At 33.8% G+C, this 16,369-nt stretch overlaps 1 protein-coding gene across 1 annotated transcript; it reads left to right on the forward strand.

Moving 5' to 3' along the window:
- The first annotated feature begins 302 nt into the window (after nucleotides 1-302).
- On the forward strand, nucleotides 303-6,226 carry LOC130714971 (subtilisin-like protease Glyma18g48580). Its single transcript, XM_057564960.1, has 9 exons — nucleotides 303-344; nucleotides 453-606; nucleotides 3,235-3,358; nucleotides 3,588-4,143; nucleotides 4,255-4,349; nucleotides 4,437-4,670; nucleotides 4,788-4,902; nucleotides 4,989-5,205; nucleotides 5,505-6,226. Exons 1-9 carry the CDS (start codon nucleotides 303-305, stop codon nucleotides 6,041-6,043), a joined length of 2,076 nt encoding a protein of 691 aa, XP_057420943.1. The 3' UTR covers nucleotides 6,044-6,226.
- The last annotated feature ends 10,143 nt before the right edge of the window (nucleotides 6,227-16,369 follow it).

Below are 16,369 nucleotides of genomic sequence, written 5' to 3' on the forward strand. Positions count from 1 at the left end.
TACTGGGTTCAGTCTTGGGAAGGTATATATAAAATGAGAAAAAATCAGTTTTTTTGCCACATCTTCTTAAACTTTGTTTTGGAAGAAATTGATTTATAAACTATATATGTATGTTGATTTTCATTTACAGCAATGAGAAGGCCAAAGAAGCAATTATTTATTCATATAATAAACACATCAATGGATTTGCAGCTTTACTTGAGGAGGAAGAAGCAGCTCAATTGCAAGTAAGAAACTGAATCAAATTCAATTAGCTAAAATTCAAGATCTAGTGTTTTCACCACTTCAAATTAGTTATTAGCATGCTCAGATCAACTTCTTTCTCCTTAAATATTTTCATTCTAGCCCCCAGAAGCCGCTAATATTTTTTTTTACTGAATTGATTTGAACTTAAGAATCAAATCAATATATAGTTGACACAATGTTCCACTGATGCGAAAAACCAAATGTAGTATCTGTGTTTTTTGAGCAAGGAGCATAAACTGCACACTACCCGTTCATGGGAGTTTCTTGGGCTGGGTAGAAATGGTATTGGAAATGGTGGGAACACAGCATGGCAAAAGGGAAGATTTGGTGAAAACACAATCATAGGTAGCATTGATACAGGTAATCTTTACCACACTGATCTATCTTTATAATCCAATCAGAATCTATGAACAACTCTTTTCAGAACAACATTCTATATTAATATTGTTTCAATTTTTTAATTTAATGAGTATATCTTCACTCTGGATCATAGTTTATTATTTAAATAATGAAGGAAATTCTAACCTCCTATTCTATTCTGTTTAGGGTATAAAACTATATATAAATAATTAACTTAAATTTTGTGTTGTATTAATTACTTTAACAAATATACACAGAATTAGTCTTTTTTTTTTAAACATAAGCTTTTATTAGATGGATAATTGTCAATATTACAGATAACACATAATAATGTGAGTAAAGTCCCCCAATGCTAGCATAGCAAAACCTAGAATCAAACACGCCCCATAAAGCAATACAAGGCAGCAAACCCTTGATCAAACATTAAATGACCAATGAGAAGAGAAAGTCTCGCAAACCCAACAAAAACATAGCATCATCTCGGCATTGGAGGGAACGCGGATAAGCATGCGACATCGATCAAAGAAGAAAGCAACATAACTGACACATACGTCCGAGCACGATAGCACTGACAAGTCCAAGACTCCGGGAGCGAACAAGCCACACCCAAAGGACCTCCTGCACACTCTAAATCGGCTGAACCAGTACAACAGACAATGAAATTAGAACAGTCTCATGCTTATTCGCGTTTCCTCCTACTCAAAGTTAGTTATCCAACTTTTTTTCCAATAGTAATTGGAGCATAATAATTGGAGTACTCTCTTTCTCTTTCAAATAGTACTAAGGATAATTGAAAAAAATAGATTAATGTTAATTTTAGAAAATTATAATATAAATAAAAGATATATTTAATGCTAATAACTAAAATAACTATATTTTTAAATTAAAACAAATTAGTTACTTAGTTCTTATTTAAAAGGACAGGCCGTCTCATTTTAAAATCCCTGAAAATGCGATTAAATGTGTTTTCATCTTTTAAGAATAAAATAAAAAATGATAATGTTATCTTTAAAGAGTTGACGTGACCAAGCTTTTATTTTTTTTTAATAAAAATGAAATCTAATAAACCTGCTTGGAGACAAGAACTATATAGAAACTTTTTTTAGTTGGCAAGATGCTTTCTTGAGTACTTATTTTAACATATTTTATTTTATTTTTGCGACGACGACATCACATGGTGTCTGAGTCAAATTTGGGATTAGTCATTAGTGAGAGCGTGAGACTGAGAATTGTGCATTTTATAGGTCAAGTAGTTTACAAGGATTCCAAGTCTTTCCAACTTCTATTATTTTTTGATGCTTCAGTCTTTCCAACTTCTATTATTGATTAATATAAAAGTTCAATTTGTACAGAATATAAAAATTAATTATTCTGAAAAAGTGAAGACGGCAATGAGTTGTTAAGATTGTGAAAGGATAAGTATTTTTTTCTGAAAATGTGAAAGGATAGGTATACGCCCCTATAATATTAAGAAAAAAAGACTGACTAATAGTCAATCATATGGATAAAAATAAACATGATAAAAAAAGTTTAAAGATGTAGAAGATTATCAAATGTGGGATCTAAACTCTAATGTAAAGACAGGAAGAAAATAAGTAAGTGGTTGAGTTCTATTTTTAATTCTTATGAATGAATAAAATTCTTTGGTGATTACGCGAAAGATGTGGTCTAGTAGTTAGATGATATATCATCTTAATAATGAGCATGGGATACGAATTTTACTCATAGGAATGAGGCGCGTAATACGAGAAATTACGGCGAGAGGATTAATTATTGTTGTACTTTTTGATCACTCTTCTACCGCTTATTGCACAAACAATGTGGTTGAGCAATTAATCTAGCAGCTACTTCTGGAAATGAAAATAATATATTTATATCCTAATTTTTAACCCTACATCCAAAATGGAGAATAACATGAGAAATGTAACAGAAATGTGACGAAATGCGATAGAAAAAAAATGTTGATGAAGTGGAATTAAAGATTAGATGGATTATCTTTCATTTTTTTCTCTCTTCTTTTTTCATCATATAACTTATTATATCTTTCATTGAATAATTATATCTTCACACCTCATTTTAAAGGTGTGGAGAGGTGGAGGAAGAGAGAGATAAGAAGAAAGGAGAAAAAAAGTAAAGATGTGATAGATGATTTGAGTGATAGAAAAAAGAGAAATAATAGAAAAAGAAGGTGGAAAATGAGCGGAGAAGTGTGTGTATATCATAACTCATCTCTCATTTTCCTATTATAATTTTATGAGTTATGATTCATTCACACCAAATATTTCTCCACTTATTTTCCACCTTTATTTTGTTTCTATCTCTTTTGTTCTCAAACATGTCACCTATCACATCCAATATTTATTTTTTATTTTTTATATCTCTCATACTTCCACCTCTTTTCCACTTAGAAGAGGTGTCAATGAAACATATTCCTTTCAACAGTGATGTCTAAGATAGATTATGTGAAGTTTATAGTTCAAAACAACATTTGAATAGGTGCTTGGCCAGAATGCACTTGCAAATACAAGATCACGATTTTATTCAGCGGAATTCACTTCTTAAATTGAGAGCAAATCTAGAGAGTATAAATTCTTCAAATATTCTCATAATAACGCGCGACTTGGACAGGTGTTTGGCCTGAATCAAAGAGTTTTAGTGACATAGGAATAGGTCCTGTCCCTGCAAAATGGCGTGGGGGTAACACCTGTGAAATCAACAAACTCCAAGGTTCAAAGAAAGTTCCATGTAACAGGTTCGAACAATTCAACTGCTATTAAAATGGTTTAAGAGTTGCGCACACACTCCAAATTATCCACCAATCACAAAGAGTGTATGTGAGAGTTTATATTTAAAAGAGGGTGTTGCTAGTACTCCACATATAAGAAATGTGTTGGAAATACTTGGAAATACAAATCACCACTTTATGCCTATCTAAACTCAACAATACTATTTATCTAAATATGTGCTACACATAACACCAGGAAGCTAATTGGAGCAAGAATCTTCAACAAAGCTTATGAATCATCCAACGGCAAACTTCCCCCAAGTCAACAAACAGCACGTGACTTCGTAGGCCATGGAACACACACATTATCAATAGCTGCTGGCAATTTCGTTCCTGGTGCACAAGTATTTGGTAATGGTAATGGCACAGCAAAAGGTGGATCCCCAAGAGCTAGAGTTGCATCCTACAAAGTGTGCTGGTCTCTAACTGATGATGCTAGTTGCTACGGTGCGGATGTGTTGGCTGCTATTGAACAAGCCATAAGCGATGGTGTTGATGTGATTTCGGTGTCTGCTGGAGGCAGAGATTCTATCAGTCCTACAGAAATTTTCACTGATGAAGTTTCCATAGGAGCATTCCATGCACTTGCCAAAAATATATTATTAGTTGCATCTGCAGGAAATGATGGACCAACACCTGGAACTGTCTTGAATGTGGCTCCATGGGTGTTCACAGTTGCTGCTAGCACCATCGATAGAGAGTTCAGCAGTACTATAACTATTAGTAACAGCAGTGGACAAACTACAGACACGGTATCATCCTTCTTTTTGAAATATAGTTTCACCTAAGCTAAATTGTAAGGGTCGTTTTTATTACTATTACTGTTGTTGTAGTAGAAATAACTGATTTTTTCAAATTACTAGGGAGCCAGTCTTTTCGTGAACTTGCCGCCTAACCAATCCTTTACCCTGATCAGTTCTACCGATGCTAAACTTGCCAACGCGACAAATCGAGATGCGTAAGTACAAATCACAAATAACTTAATTTCTTCCAAATTAAATGCCAAAGTTTCTTACCTTCACTTTTTATATGTATGTTATTGTAGTCAACTTTGTAGACCTGGAACACTTGATCCTGCAAAAGTAAACGGCAAAATAGTGGTATGCGTTCGAGAAGGAAAAATAAAATCAGTTGCTGAGGGTCAGGAAGCTCTATCTTCTGGTGCACAGGGAATGGTTTTAAGTAATCAACAGCAAAATGGAAATACACTTCTTTCTGAGCCTCATGTTTTGTCTACAGTGGGGGGCCCAAAAAATCATGGAATAACAACAGTTGCAACGTAATTACACATGCTTTTGTTGTGACTTATGACAACCTTTTAAAATTGTTACATTTTTTAAATCACATGTTACAAATGAAGGACTCCGTTTACTCACTTACTGTACTTCAATTGAAGGAATTCTACAATAACGATGTCCCAAGCAACAACACTTCTTGGAAGAAGGCCAGCTCCAGTTATGGCTTCATTCTCATCTAGAGGACCCAACCAAGTCCAGCCATCAATACTCAAGGTATAAACACTTGGAATTTTATAAGTTATACTCTCCATTTGACTATTTTTTACTTTTTATGAGATTACTTTTGTTTTCTATTTTAGCCTGATGTAACTGCGCCTGGTGTGAACATACTAGCTGCCTATTCACTATTCGCTAGTGCATCTAACCTATTATCAGACAATCGTCGAGGGTTTCCATTTAATGTACTACAAGGAACTTCCATGTCTTGCCCTCATGTTTCTGGTATTGCTGGACTAATTAAGACACTTCATCCTAATTGGAGTCCATCTGCTATTAAATCAGCAATCATGACCACAGGTAATCTATCTATCTATCTATCTATCTATCTATCTATCTCTCTCTCTCTCTCTCTCTCTCTCTCTCTCTCTCTCTCTCTCTCTCTCTCTATGTGTTCTAACTAGTAACTATATTTCTTAATGGACGTTATGTAGTTTTATAATTCTTATAATAAGTACGGGAGGTAGTATATGATTGTACAATTTTAATTTTCTTCCAGCATACACATTTCTCATTATATTCACATACTTCATTCTATGACAAGGAATGTCATATTTTTAGAGGACTACTAATTTATGTTTAAACATATGGCCTTGCAGCAAGTACAAGAGATAACACCAACAGGCCTATACAAGACGCGTTTGATGAAACATTAGCAACACCATTTGCTCATGGTTCAGGACATGTTCAACCTAACAGTGCAATTGATCCTGGGCTTGTTTATGATCTAAGCATTGTTGATTACTTGAACTTCTTATGTGCTTCTGGATATGACCAACAACTCATTTCAGTACTTAACAAGAAGACATTTACTTGTTCAGGATCTCACAGCATAACAGATTTTAACTACCCTTCAATCACATTACCGAACATTGAGTCTAATGTGGTCAATGTTACCCGCACCGTCACCAATGTTGGGCCACCAAGCACATATTTTGCCAATGTCCAATTGCCTGAACATAAAATTGTTGTTATTCCTAATTCCTTGACTTTCCAGAAAATTGGTGAAAAGAAGACCTTCCAAGTTATTGTGCAAGCAACGAGTGTGACTCAACAGAGAAAATACCTATTTGGGGATTTGCAATGGACAAATGGAAGACACATTGTCAGGAGTCCCATTACAGTTCGACACATATGAAAAAACATTTCATAATTTTGTGTTTGGGGATATCTCGATGTGGGTGACTGACTACATTTCACTACTTCAATAGACTATGTATCTGCGTTAACTTTGCTGTATCAGTTTTTATATTTGGTATCATAGTATTGTGCTTTGTAATAAGTGATGATTTTGGAATGCAATATCTGCTTGACTTTTTTTTTTTTTACTTTAACTATAAAAAAAATATTCATTCATGATAATGAGCACCTTGAGAGACAACCATTCTCAAGTATGATAAAGACACTACCTTAGCCATGACTTCATATATCTCCTTATTTTTCCTCTCTACCCCACATACAATCATTAACTCCTCTGGCTGTCCAACACCAAAAAAATTCTGAACCCAGATTGCAACCACTACTCTCAGGAAGTTTAATATCAAGGTTTATCCTCCTACCTATGATTTTAAATAATAGCATGCTAAAGCTTCAATCATCACACTTGTGAGTTATAGGAAATGACATCTAAAGCTCAGGAGAAGCATTGCCTGGAGTCCCCTTCCTCCGATCATGGTTATGTGTCTATTTTCCCAGTTCCAAAGATTGACCAAACCAAAATCAGCAACTATAGAATTGAAGTTCTTCTCTAAGAATATTTCCTAGTTTTATGTCATTATAGATTGTTCTTTGTTGGCACTCTTCATACAAGTAAGAAATGCCTCTAGTTGTCCTAGCCCCAATTACGCATAACAGGAGAACCAACTACCAACATAACAAAGATAGCAAAACCGCGTAAAACCCGTAAGTTACAACTCACAACAGCAAGAAAACAAAAAAATTGTGCCTATACAAAACAAACTTGCTACTGCAGTGTCTGCAGAATGCTGATAAATTAAAAGCATATGCATATGCTGAATTAAATCTAAAGGTACCACACACAAGCATGTGTTAAAATTTTGTTCATCAAAAGCACATAACATTTCTTATAGATTGTAGCATTTTGTTACCACTTACCTGTGTATTGGACTCTAGGCAAAATTTGACAACAAATTTCTGCTTCAGCGGAAGAAATCAAACAACGTCATTTCCTGCAAATGCAAATCAAACGTACATTCAGTTTCTGAGAAAACACAATTTGTTATCAGAAATTGCAACTAGAGGCAGCAAGAACCTAAATCGAAAAACCTAATTCATCGAATTGAGAAAAACAGAGCATGAAAATTGAAAATCGTGAATAATACAAGAGTGAAATGAAAAGTTAGGAAGAAGAAGTAGGAACCTGGTGAGAAGAACAAGGAAAGGTTGTTTGTTGATGATTTTTAGACTTTCATTTTGTTTTATTATTTTATAATTATTATTTTGATATTTTAAGTTCATTATAGTTTTCATTACCAAATTTTTCATGATTACATTTTCTTAATTATTTGAAAGAAAACATAATTTCAAACTTTTTATGAGAAATGAGGAAGGGGCCTTTTTTTATAATTTTATTTTATTTTATATATGATTATAGTATTTGTATTTTTAATTAATTATTTAAAAATTATAAAAAATCCCAAAATTATTTACATCGTCAATACATAGAAATAAAATCATAAATAAAGTATCAATAGTTTTACGGTAGAGCTAATTAATTAATGTTAAAATAAAAATATTGTTTTATGCAACTTTTCTTATGAATTTAAGTATTAAGTCACATGCATTATCACATTACTGGTAAAGTCGTAAAAAACTCTGAGGAAAAAATCATAAAAATATCTAAAGAAAAGATCTACAGGTGACCACTCTATCCATATATTTCATGGATAATATGACTGTAAATTTGATTACAATGAACATTCTTGGAGGAGCAGATGCTCAAGGACAACAGAGGGCTAAGGATCTTGTACGATCCTTTTCGACCATCCATTGTGGTTGTGTTTTAGACTAATTGTTCTTTAGTGGGGGTGGCTTCCTTCTGGCGTGGATTAGGCTACAAGTTGTGTTGTGAAGTTGGGGCAGTAGGTTACAATGGGGGTATATGTAAGACCCGGCTCAGGGCCTACTATTTAAATAAAAATATTTAATATTATTTAATGAATTGTTTGTGCTATATATGATATAATGCCTTTATAAGGGAAATTATTTGGTAGAGGAATTATTAAGTCTCGATAATGTCTGGATGTTGATGTATGCGACATTACGAGCGTTTTGACTGTAATATTGATTTGGTTCCGTGACAGTGACTTTTTAGGTCAAAATTGCCCCGACAGCGCCGGTGAGGACGATTTCTCGGGCCACACCTTATGGGAAGGTGTTGGACATGATTCTAAGAATATTTCATGAGGGAATATTCCTTTCTTTTATTTTTTGGGGGGAATTTCCTGATCAATAATAAGGGAATGAGCTTATGATTGATCCGATTGTTCGTTTAGTAATGTTACTCTGTTTGTTCGTTGGTAAGACATTTCCAAGTGTAAACCTAGCTTCAAGGAGCAACCTGAGAATTGTAGGGAAGCGTACTGATGACCCGGGTGTTTAAGCTATTTGTCTAGTTTATTTCCATGCATTTTGATATATTATTTAGGATATTTTGGTCATTTTAGGTCACTCCTTGATTATTCCATGCATTTTACTATTTTTTTATGTGGTTTTTAGTATTTTTATGATTTTTATTTAGATTTATTAGGATTTAAGTTATTTTATTTTTAATTGATATGTTTTATTTTGAATTATTATCTTTTTAGTATTTTAGTTTGATTTATTTTATTATTTTGATTTTATTTTATTTAGGATTTTCGGAATAAAAGGAAAAGAGAAAATCAGGAAAAGGATATGATCTGGTGGTGATAGTCCACTGAAATTAACATGCACATGCAGGAGATCAATGGCTGCTGTCTTCTTCCACACAACGTGGCTCAACCATGCTGGAGGACCACCATAAGGATGTGAATCGCGAAGCACTGGAATACTAACTTATAGATTGAACCAATGGTGACGCGACACGTGGCAGGAGTGTTGGACCAAGAGCAAAATCAGCCAGAGAGTGAGAGATCACGTGATTGGTACGGATTTGAATAGAAATAAAGAAACAGAAGAATATATATTTGAGGAGAATGAGTATTGAACGGAACTTTTGGTATTGAGAGCAGCAGCCGTTCTTGAGTTTTTTTTCCTGAAGTTAACCCTAGCACCACTTTGAGCTTTTTGAAGAACTCTTTTTATTTCAATAATTTATTTGATCATGGAAGCGGCTAAACCTTCGTAGGTACTTGGGGTGTTCGGTTTGATACTCTTAACCTTATGTTTTGATTTACTTTTTGACTCATGAATCCTATTTTTATTTATGAATTTCTCATCTTTTATCTATGAATCTTTATGCATGAAGATTAACTTTGCTATTTTGTATGCGATTGAGAAATCGGTAGAAAATAAAGATCCGGTGAGGAATTGATTAGGAACGCCTACGCCTTAGAGATAAGGGTAACTTCTAATTGTGTTGGCTAGTAACTATGTACTTTAATTCTCCAATTGAATTCGTCTAGGAATTAAGAGATTAGTGTTAGCAGTTTAATTGGAAGTTCTGCGTAGTTAAGAGATTATCACGTAGAAACTTAGGCAAGCATCATAAATAAGTTAGATAATTCATGAGTTAATTAGTCTATTAAGAACATAAGTGAGATTGATGAAATCCTACCCCAGGTACTTCCCCTTTTGATTGCTTTCAATATTACGTAATTGCTTTTCACTGAATTCTGCAACTTTCAATTAAGTTTGTTTTCAACAACAATTATTTACCCCCAAAACCTTTTTACTAGTCTTTTTAGTTATTTAATAGGTTAAATTAATTTAGATGGCCGCAATCCTTGAGTTCGATAATTTATTACTACTTAACAAATAGGTACACTTGCCTAGGAGTTATCAAGTTTTTGGCGTCATTTCACAATCATCACGTTTTTGGTCTTTGTAAGGGAACTTCGGCTACGACCTATAATTATTGATTGTGGTTGTATGATTGTGAAATGTTAAGGACCGTATGCTAGATGAATATGATAGTAAGGATAGTACTTCAGCCTCGGCCTAGAATATTGATTGTGATTGTGAATGTTCGAATGAACATGATACTAGGGTTATCAATGTTGTATGTGCTAGAAATACTATTTGATTATAGATGCAATAAATGTTAGTTGTTGTTATTATGAACATGGCTATGTGACTAGGGTGTTAGCTTCATTTATTGAGATGAATGCAAGTTATATTTATGTTATGAGATTATGTTCAAGAGATGAACATGAAAAGCTTAGGGCCTAGAGATGATAACTAACTTGCATGGCATGCATTTGTGGCCAAGTGACTTGGATTGAGCTTGGTGTCCACGACTGGTGAACTGGATTGGGCTAGTTAGTGGTGATGTTCATCGGGTGAACATGAACAAAGGACGAACGAAATACGAAAACGTGTTGGTGAGGGCCAACCCCGATCGTGGAGCTGAGGAACAACAGTGCGTTGGTGAGGGCCAACCCTGATCGTGGAGTCGTGTTCGTCCTGCCTTTCCATGAGGGATTGGTTGAATTGATATCTGAAGCGTCTGCATGCATCTACACGAGCATCGACTAACTGAACTTAGAACTATGGGATAGTTCCCCATACTTGTGAATCTTAGAACTTAATATAGTTCCCCGATTTGTGAATGTTAGCTTAGGGGAAGAACTTGTGATTGATAGGGTAGTATACCCTACTTATGACATGTGTGTGTTAGAAGTTGACTCTTGCTTGTTTGTTGTTTGTTGTTTAACGCTCAAACGATAAGCATGTGTGTGATCAGACGGGATGTGACCCTGTACCTACTTGATGTGGACGACGACAAGTTTTAGGACATCAACCACGTGACCAATGGTTCATCTTTGGGACCAGTGAGAGTAGAGGATGCAGGACAAAGTGATGCGAGCGTTGGAGGAAGCCTTGGAGGCACGTGGACCATGAGTCGGGTATTGAGTGTGATAATTGAGTCTGTTTTTTGGGGTGAGCCGAGTTCTTTTATATGTATTGAACCTAAACTAGAGACCTTTTTGTTGTGTTGGCTTGGGGGTGGTCGAACATTAGTTTAATAACATCTGTCTTTAATTTTGAAGGAGTTAATGTACTAAGCTTTTGTTTATAAAATGAAATTATTCAGTCTATTTACTCATGTTACTACTTCTTTATTGTTAAGCTATGTTTTAAAAAGGTTTTAATATTCGGTAAAAATTCACCCACGTTTTTGGAAAAGTTACTAAAGTGACCGTCGAGAAATCGGGGTGTTACAGTTTGTGTTTTGTACTTCCAAATCGAGAATTCATTACTTATGTTGTGGACTTAGATGCTCAAGTGGCTTAATGGCTATTGTCCATGGAGTCAGAAGATGGGCTTGCTAAGTGGTGTATGTGAGCTCAAACTCTAGAAAGCGAGAAGAGCTATGGAATTATCTTGCATGTCAGAGACAATAAATTTGTGACCCTTGGTTGACTCTTGGTGACTACAACTACAATGAGATCACCTTATCTTATGATTAGGAGTTGGGTGGAGATTATTTGGAAGCCATAACTATGAGCATGTTGGGCATGATGGATTACTGTAGTTTTCTAGATCAAGGAACTACTGATTTCAAGTTTACGTGGGAAAGGAAATAGAATGGGAGAAGGGTTTTGGCAAAAAGGCGTGAAAGGGTGTTGGGCGATGTCGAATGAAGGTTTCTCTATGTGCAACCATATGTGGAGCATTGGTCAAAATAAGTATTTATAAATTGTATATCTACTTATTATAAAAGGTTTCATTGAGGACTTGAGGTGAGGGGTGAAAGTTCTTGAGGTTCCATATTGACTAGAAATATGGCAAAATAAGTATTTATAAATGGTATATCTACCTATTATCACCCAAAAGCTAGCTTTTGGGAGTAGATTTAAGTCTCCCAAATTCTAAGATGCTAAAAGAGTATCTTAGATTCGTTAATTGGAGACCACACATAGGCCACCCGCAAAATTTCTACAAATCCCATGCTCTAGCTGTACAACATTTGTACGAGGGTGTTAAAGTCTCATATTGACTACAAGTATGACCAAACAAGTGTTTAAAAAGATTGAGCAACCCCTCACCTAAGTTAGTTTTTGGGTTAGAGTTATGGCTAACACAAATTTAAGAGAAACTGATTCAAAGATCCAAATATGAGTTTCTAGTTATTTGCTTCAACGTGATGTTGAGCTCACACATAGGGTGTCAAAACTAGGGTTTGAATAACACTATGCTTTAACTCATTATGGTAAAGAGTATGAGATAGAGTCATGGGATGGAGGAGGTGTAAGAAGTATAATTGTCGTTGTTACGTTATTGTAGATATGCTTGTGTGTTTTTTAGAGGAAAATATGTTTATATTTTTGGTGTATTATATGTTTCATCAATGAAAAATAATCATATTTGAGCTGACAATATCTACGTCATTATGGTGAGACCAACTCTCTCATTGAGAATTTATTCCATTCATTAAATTCAAACTCGAGACATAACTTAAGAATCAAACAAACATAAGAAACATGAAGTGGTTAATATGTTGGTATTAATTTGAAGGGAAAAGAGAAACCGAGAAAGGAAAGGTGGTCATATAAGTACTTGGATGCAAAGTCCATGTAGAAAGACATAACACACTACCAGTGGCAGAACTGAGAGGAAATATATATTTGAGGAGCCAAAATATCATTTCATTTCATTTCATGAATTAATTTTTTTATTAGCATTATTTTTTTTTTGGTACATGGGAAAGCATAAAACAAAGCAAGACAAAACAACAAAAGAAAAAGAAAACTAGCCACAACCCATCAGAGGCATAATCTCAGGAGGGGGTGCGGACCACGTAGTAAAGGCAATGCTAAGCCTTACCCCCAAACTCGCAAGAGCATCCGCATGGGCATTCTGTTCTCTAGGAAGATAATGAAGAGAAACTTCCCAATCTTGGTGTATCAAGTCCCTTGCTTCCGCTAGATACGCTGCATGAGAATATAAGTTATGCGATCTATTATCGGTAAGAGCCTTCACCACCTCCATACAATCAGAGAAACACAATAGCTTCCGAATTCTTTGCTGCCATGCCAAGGTCAGACCTCTTATCACTGCAAGAAGTTCCGCAAGAAAAGCTTCTCCATGGTACACATGGTAATTGTTGGATTTATTTTTGAGTTTGTGTAATTAATAGTATAATATTTTTTTAAACAATAGTATAATAGTTAATATTAAGATTAATGTTAAATTAAACGATGAGATTAATTTCTATGCACTAACAGTGTAAATAAGTTTACACAATAATTCAATCACAACTATCCATATTATTAATTTATAATTCATTTTGAACTTAATAATATTTAAAATAGGAAATAAAATTAAAGGTTGTGATTGAATGACTGTGTAAATTTTTTTACACTGTCAATGCCTAAAAATTAATCTCTTAAAAGATATAGATGGATTCTCAAATTAAAATAAGTACTTAAAGAGGACTAGAGACAACAAATTAAAAATTTCTATACACACTTGTAAGTTTTTAAATCTGGTCACAAGTGAAGCCAATTGGATAGTTGGTAAAAAAAAAAACAATGTGAAAATAATACATTAAAAAAAGTGCAAAAAGAGGACTTTGATTGACAAAAATATATAAAGACAACAACCACTGGGACACAAAGTTAATTTAGCAAAGTAAGCACGCCATCATATGTTTGTTATATTTTGTTGAACACAATATTTAAATGCAATTCATTATATAAGATTTTTACAAAAAGCTTGAGGGAGCCATGGCGCTCTTGCTTGCACACCACAACAAGACCAATATGAGCTCGAAATATATTAGAGACATAGAGTTAAATTAGTCAATTTCCAAACTTTTTAAATGATTACACAATTTATATAATATATAGATGAATTATTTACATAAATTTCACAATAAGGATAAGATAGCATCACACTTTTTTTTATCAATCCATATAAATAAAAGATAGTTTTATTTTCCTATTTTATTTTCTTTCAATCTAAATTACTAAAAGTTCCACTTTTTTTCTTCTCATTTTCTTTGTACTATATAATACCTATAAAGCATCTTGTAGGAGAAAAGGCTAAACTAAAACTCAATGGATTATCTATAAATGAAAATAAATAATCACGAATCTAACTAGTCACTAATCGCGAATTAGAATAAACCATCCAAACCACATAATTTATTATATTAATCTGACAAACAAGTCTTGTTATTAAAATTTGTCATCATTTCATATGTATGTACCAAAAAAAGTCACCATTTAATATATCTAATTATTAAGGAAAATGCTGTGGGGCACGACCTTGGGCCTCGTGCACCACGCACGAAGAAATTTCTGGCGGTTTTTAACCGCCAGAAACCGTAGCTTTTCTTTTTATTTTTGACAGTTGTAATTTTGTGGCGGTTTTAAACCGCTAGAAACCGTAGCTTTGCTTTTTTTTTAACAGTTGTAATTTTGTGGCGGTTTTAAATTACACTCGTGCACTAGTCGTACATATTCTCTCGTACCATATAGCATTACTCAATTATTAAGCAGGTGTAATATTTATACAGTTCCGATAAGAACTGACCACCAAACAGTCCTTGCGGCTTAATTATTCTCGAAATTTCCTGCGTGCATTACAACAAAAATAAGTCCGAACAAATTCGCAGGAAACATTTCCAAAGCAAAATTCACATGAATGTTTGTTTTGAGAATTCACAGGGAATCATCTTTGCAGGGTTTTCAAACCACCGCAATTTTCCAATTTCACACGCCTGACACATGGACATATGTTATACGCTCAAAAAAAAAATTTGAGGAGTCGGATTGAGGGTTTCCTTGCACTCCAAGCTTCTTCAAGAGAGAAAGAATTGCTACAAGTTGTTATTGAAAAACACACACTTATGCTTTGTTTGGTAGCGAAGATGGAGATAGGGAGAGAGTAGAGAAGAGAGAAGTTGAGTAGAGAGAAATAAATGAGAAATAGAGTGGATTTAGAGGTTGTTTGGTATAGTAGAGATAAAGAAGAGAGAGATGAAGAATAATGAGGTGGAAGAGAGAGAGAAAAATTAACTTTTGAATAAAAAACATTTTTAAAAACAAAAAAGTCAAAAAGCATATAGTGGTGGTTCTAAACCGCCACAAAAATGTAAAGAAAATGCAAAAAAAAATAAAGTGGCGGTTTAAAACCGCCACTAAACATGACGGAATTGAAAAAAAAAATATAAAAACCGGCACATGTTCTCCCCCCTTTACTGTTCATTTCCTCTCTTCAAATTGGAGAGACCAAATAAAGGTGTGAGACCCATCAATTAAACTCTCGACTTTTTTACCTTGGTAGTGTAAATTTGGAATTTATTTACCAATTTGGTGTAACTTTTAAATTATTTACGGAGTTAGTGTAAATCGTCACTACCAGTGGTGATATCTACTTTTTTTTCTCACCCTCACTAGAAATCGCCAGAAAGTGTGGTGATATTTGTTTTTTTATTAGTGTCGCCATTATAAGTGGCGACTTTGATTTTTTTTTTCAACAAAACGCCATTAGCACTTGCGGTAACTTTTTTCTTTTTCTTTTTTTTAACAAGCTTTTTTAAAACATTACCTTTTGATTTTGGTTATAATGGTATTTTGAAATTCCTATAGTATTTATCATTCACGTTTTAATTTTTTGTTCAGTTTGATTTATTTTAAAATTTATAAAATATAGTTTTTTTAAACACTAAAATATATAGTTAATTTTAAGTTAAATAGTAATACATTAAATAATAACACTATATATAGAGGTTTAGTACTCAGTTACTTTTAAAAATAAAAACAAAAACAAATAGTCCCGTAAAAAAAATTAAATGTATGCATGTAAAAAAAACAAAATGCATGCCATTATAATCAAACATGGATACTATTTTTAATATTTAAGAAAAAACAAAAAAAAAACAAATCGCCAATCTTGTTGGCGTTATTATTTAAAAAGAAATATCGCCACTGTTAATGGCATTTTGTTAAAAAAATTTAAAAATATATATATATTGTTAACGCCAATCGTAATGACGACACAAAAAAAAAGGACAAATATCCCCACCCTTATTGGCAATTTCTTGTGAGGGTGAGAAAAAAAAAATAGATATCGCCACTGGTAGTGGCGATTTACACTAGTTCCGTAAATTTTTTAAAAGTTACACCATATTGGTAAATAAATTCTAAATTTACACTACCAAGGTAAAAAAGTCTAAACTCTCTTCCCTCCTCTCCAACAACCAAATACACATGGCACCTCCTTCCTCCCTCTATCTCTCTCTCTCTCCCCCTCCATCTCTTCTCTATCTCTCTACAAACAAACAAAGTGTTAA

The sequence above is a fragment of the Lotus japonicus genome, chromosome 1 (assembly GCF_012489685.1).
Source record: "Lotus japonicus ecotype B-129 chromosome 1, LjGifu_v1.2".
NCBI lineage: Eukaryota > Viridiplantae > Streptophyta > Magnoliopsida > Fabales > Fabaceae > Lotus > Lotus japonicus.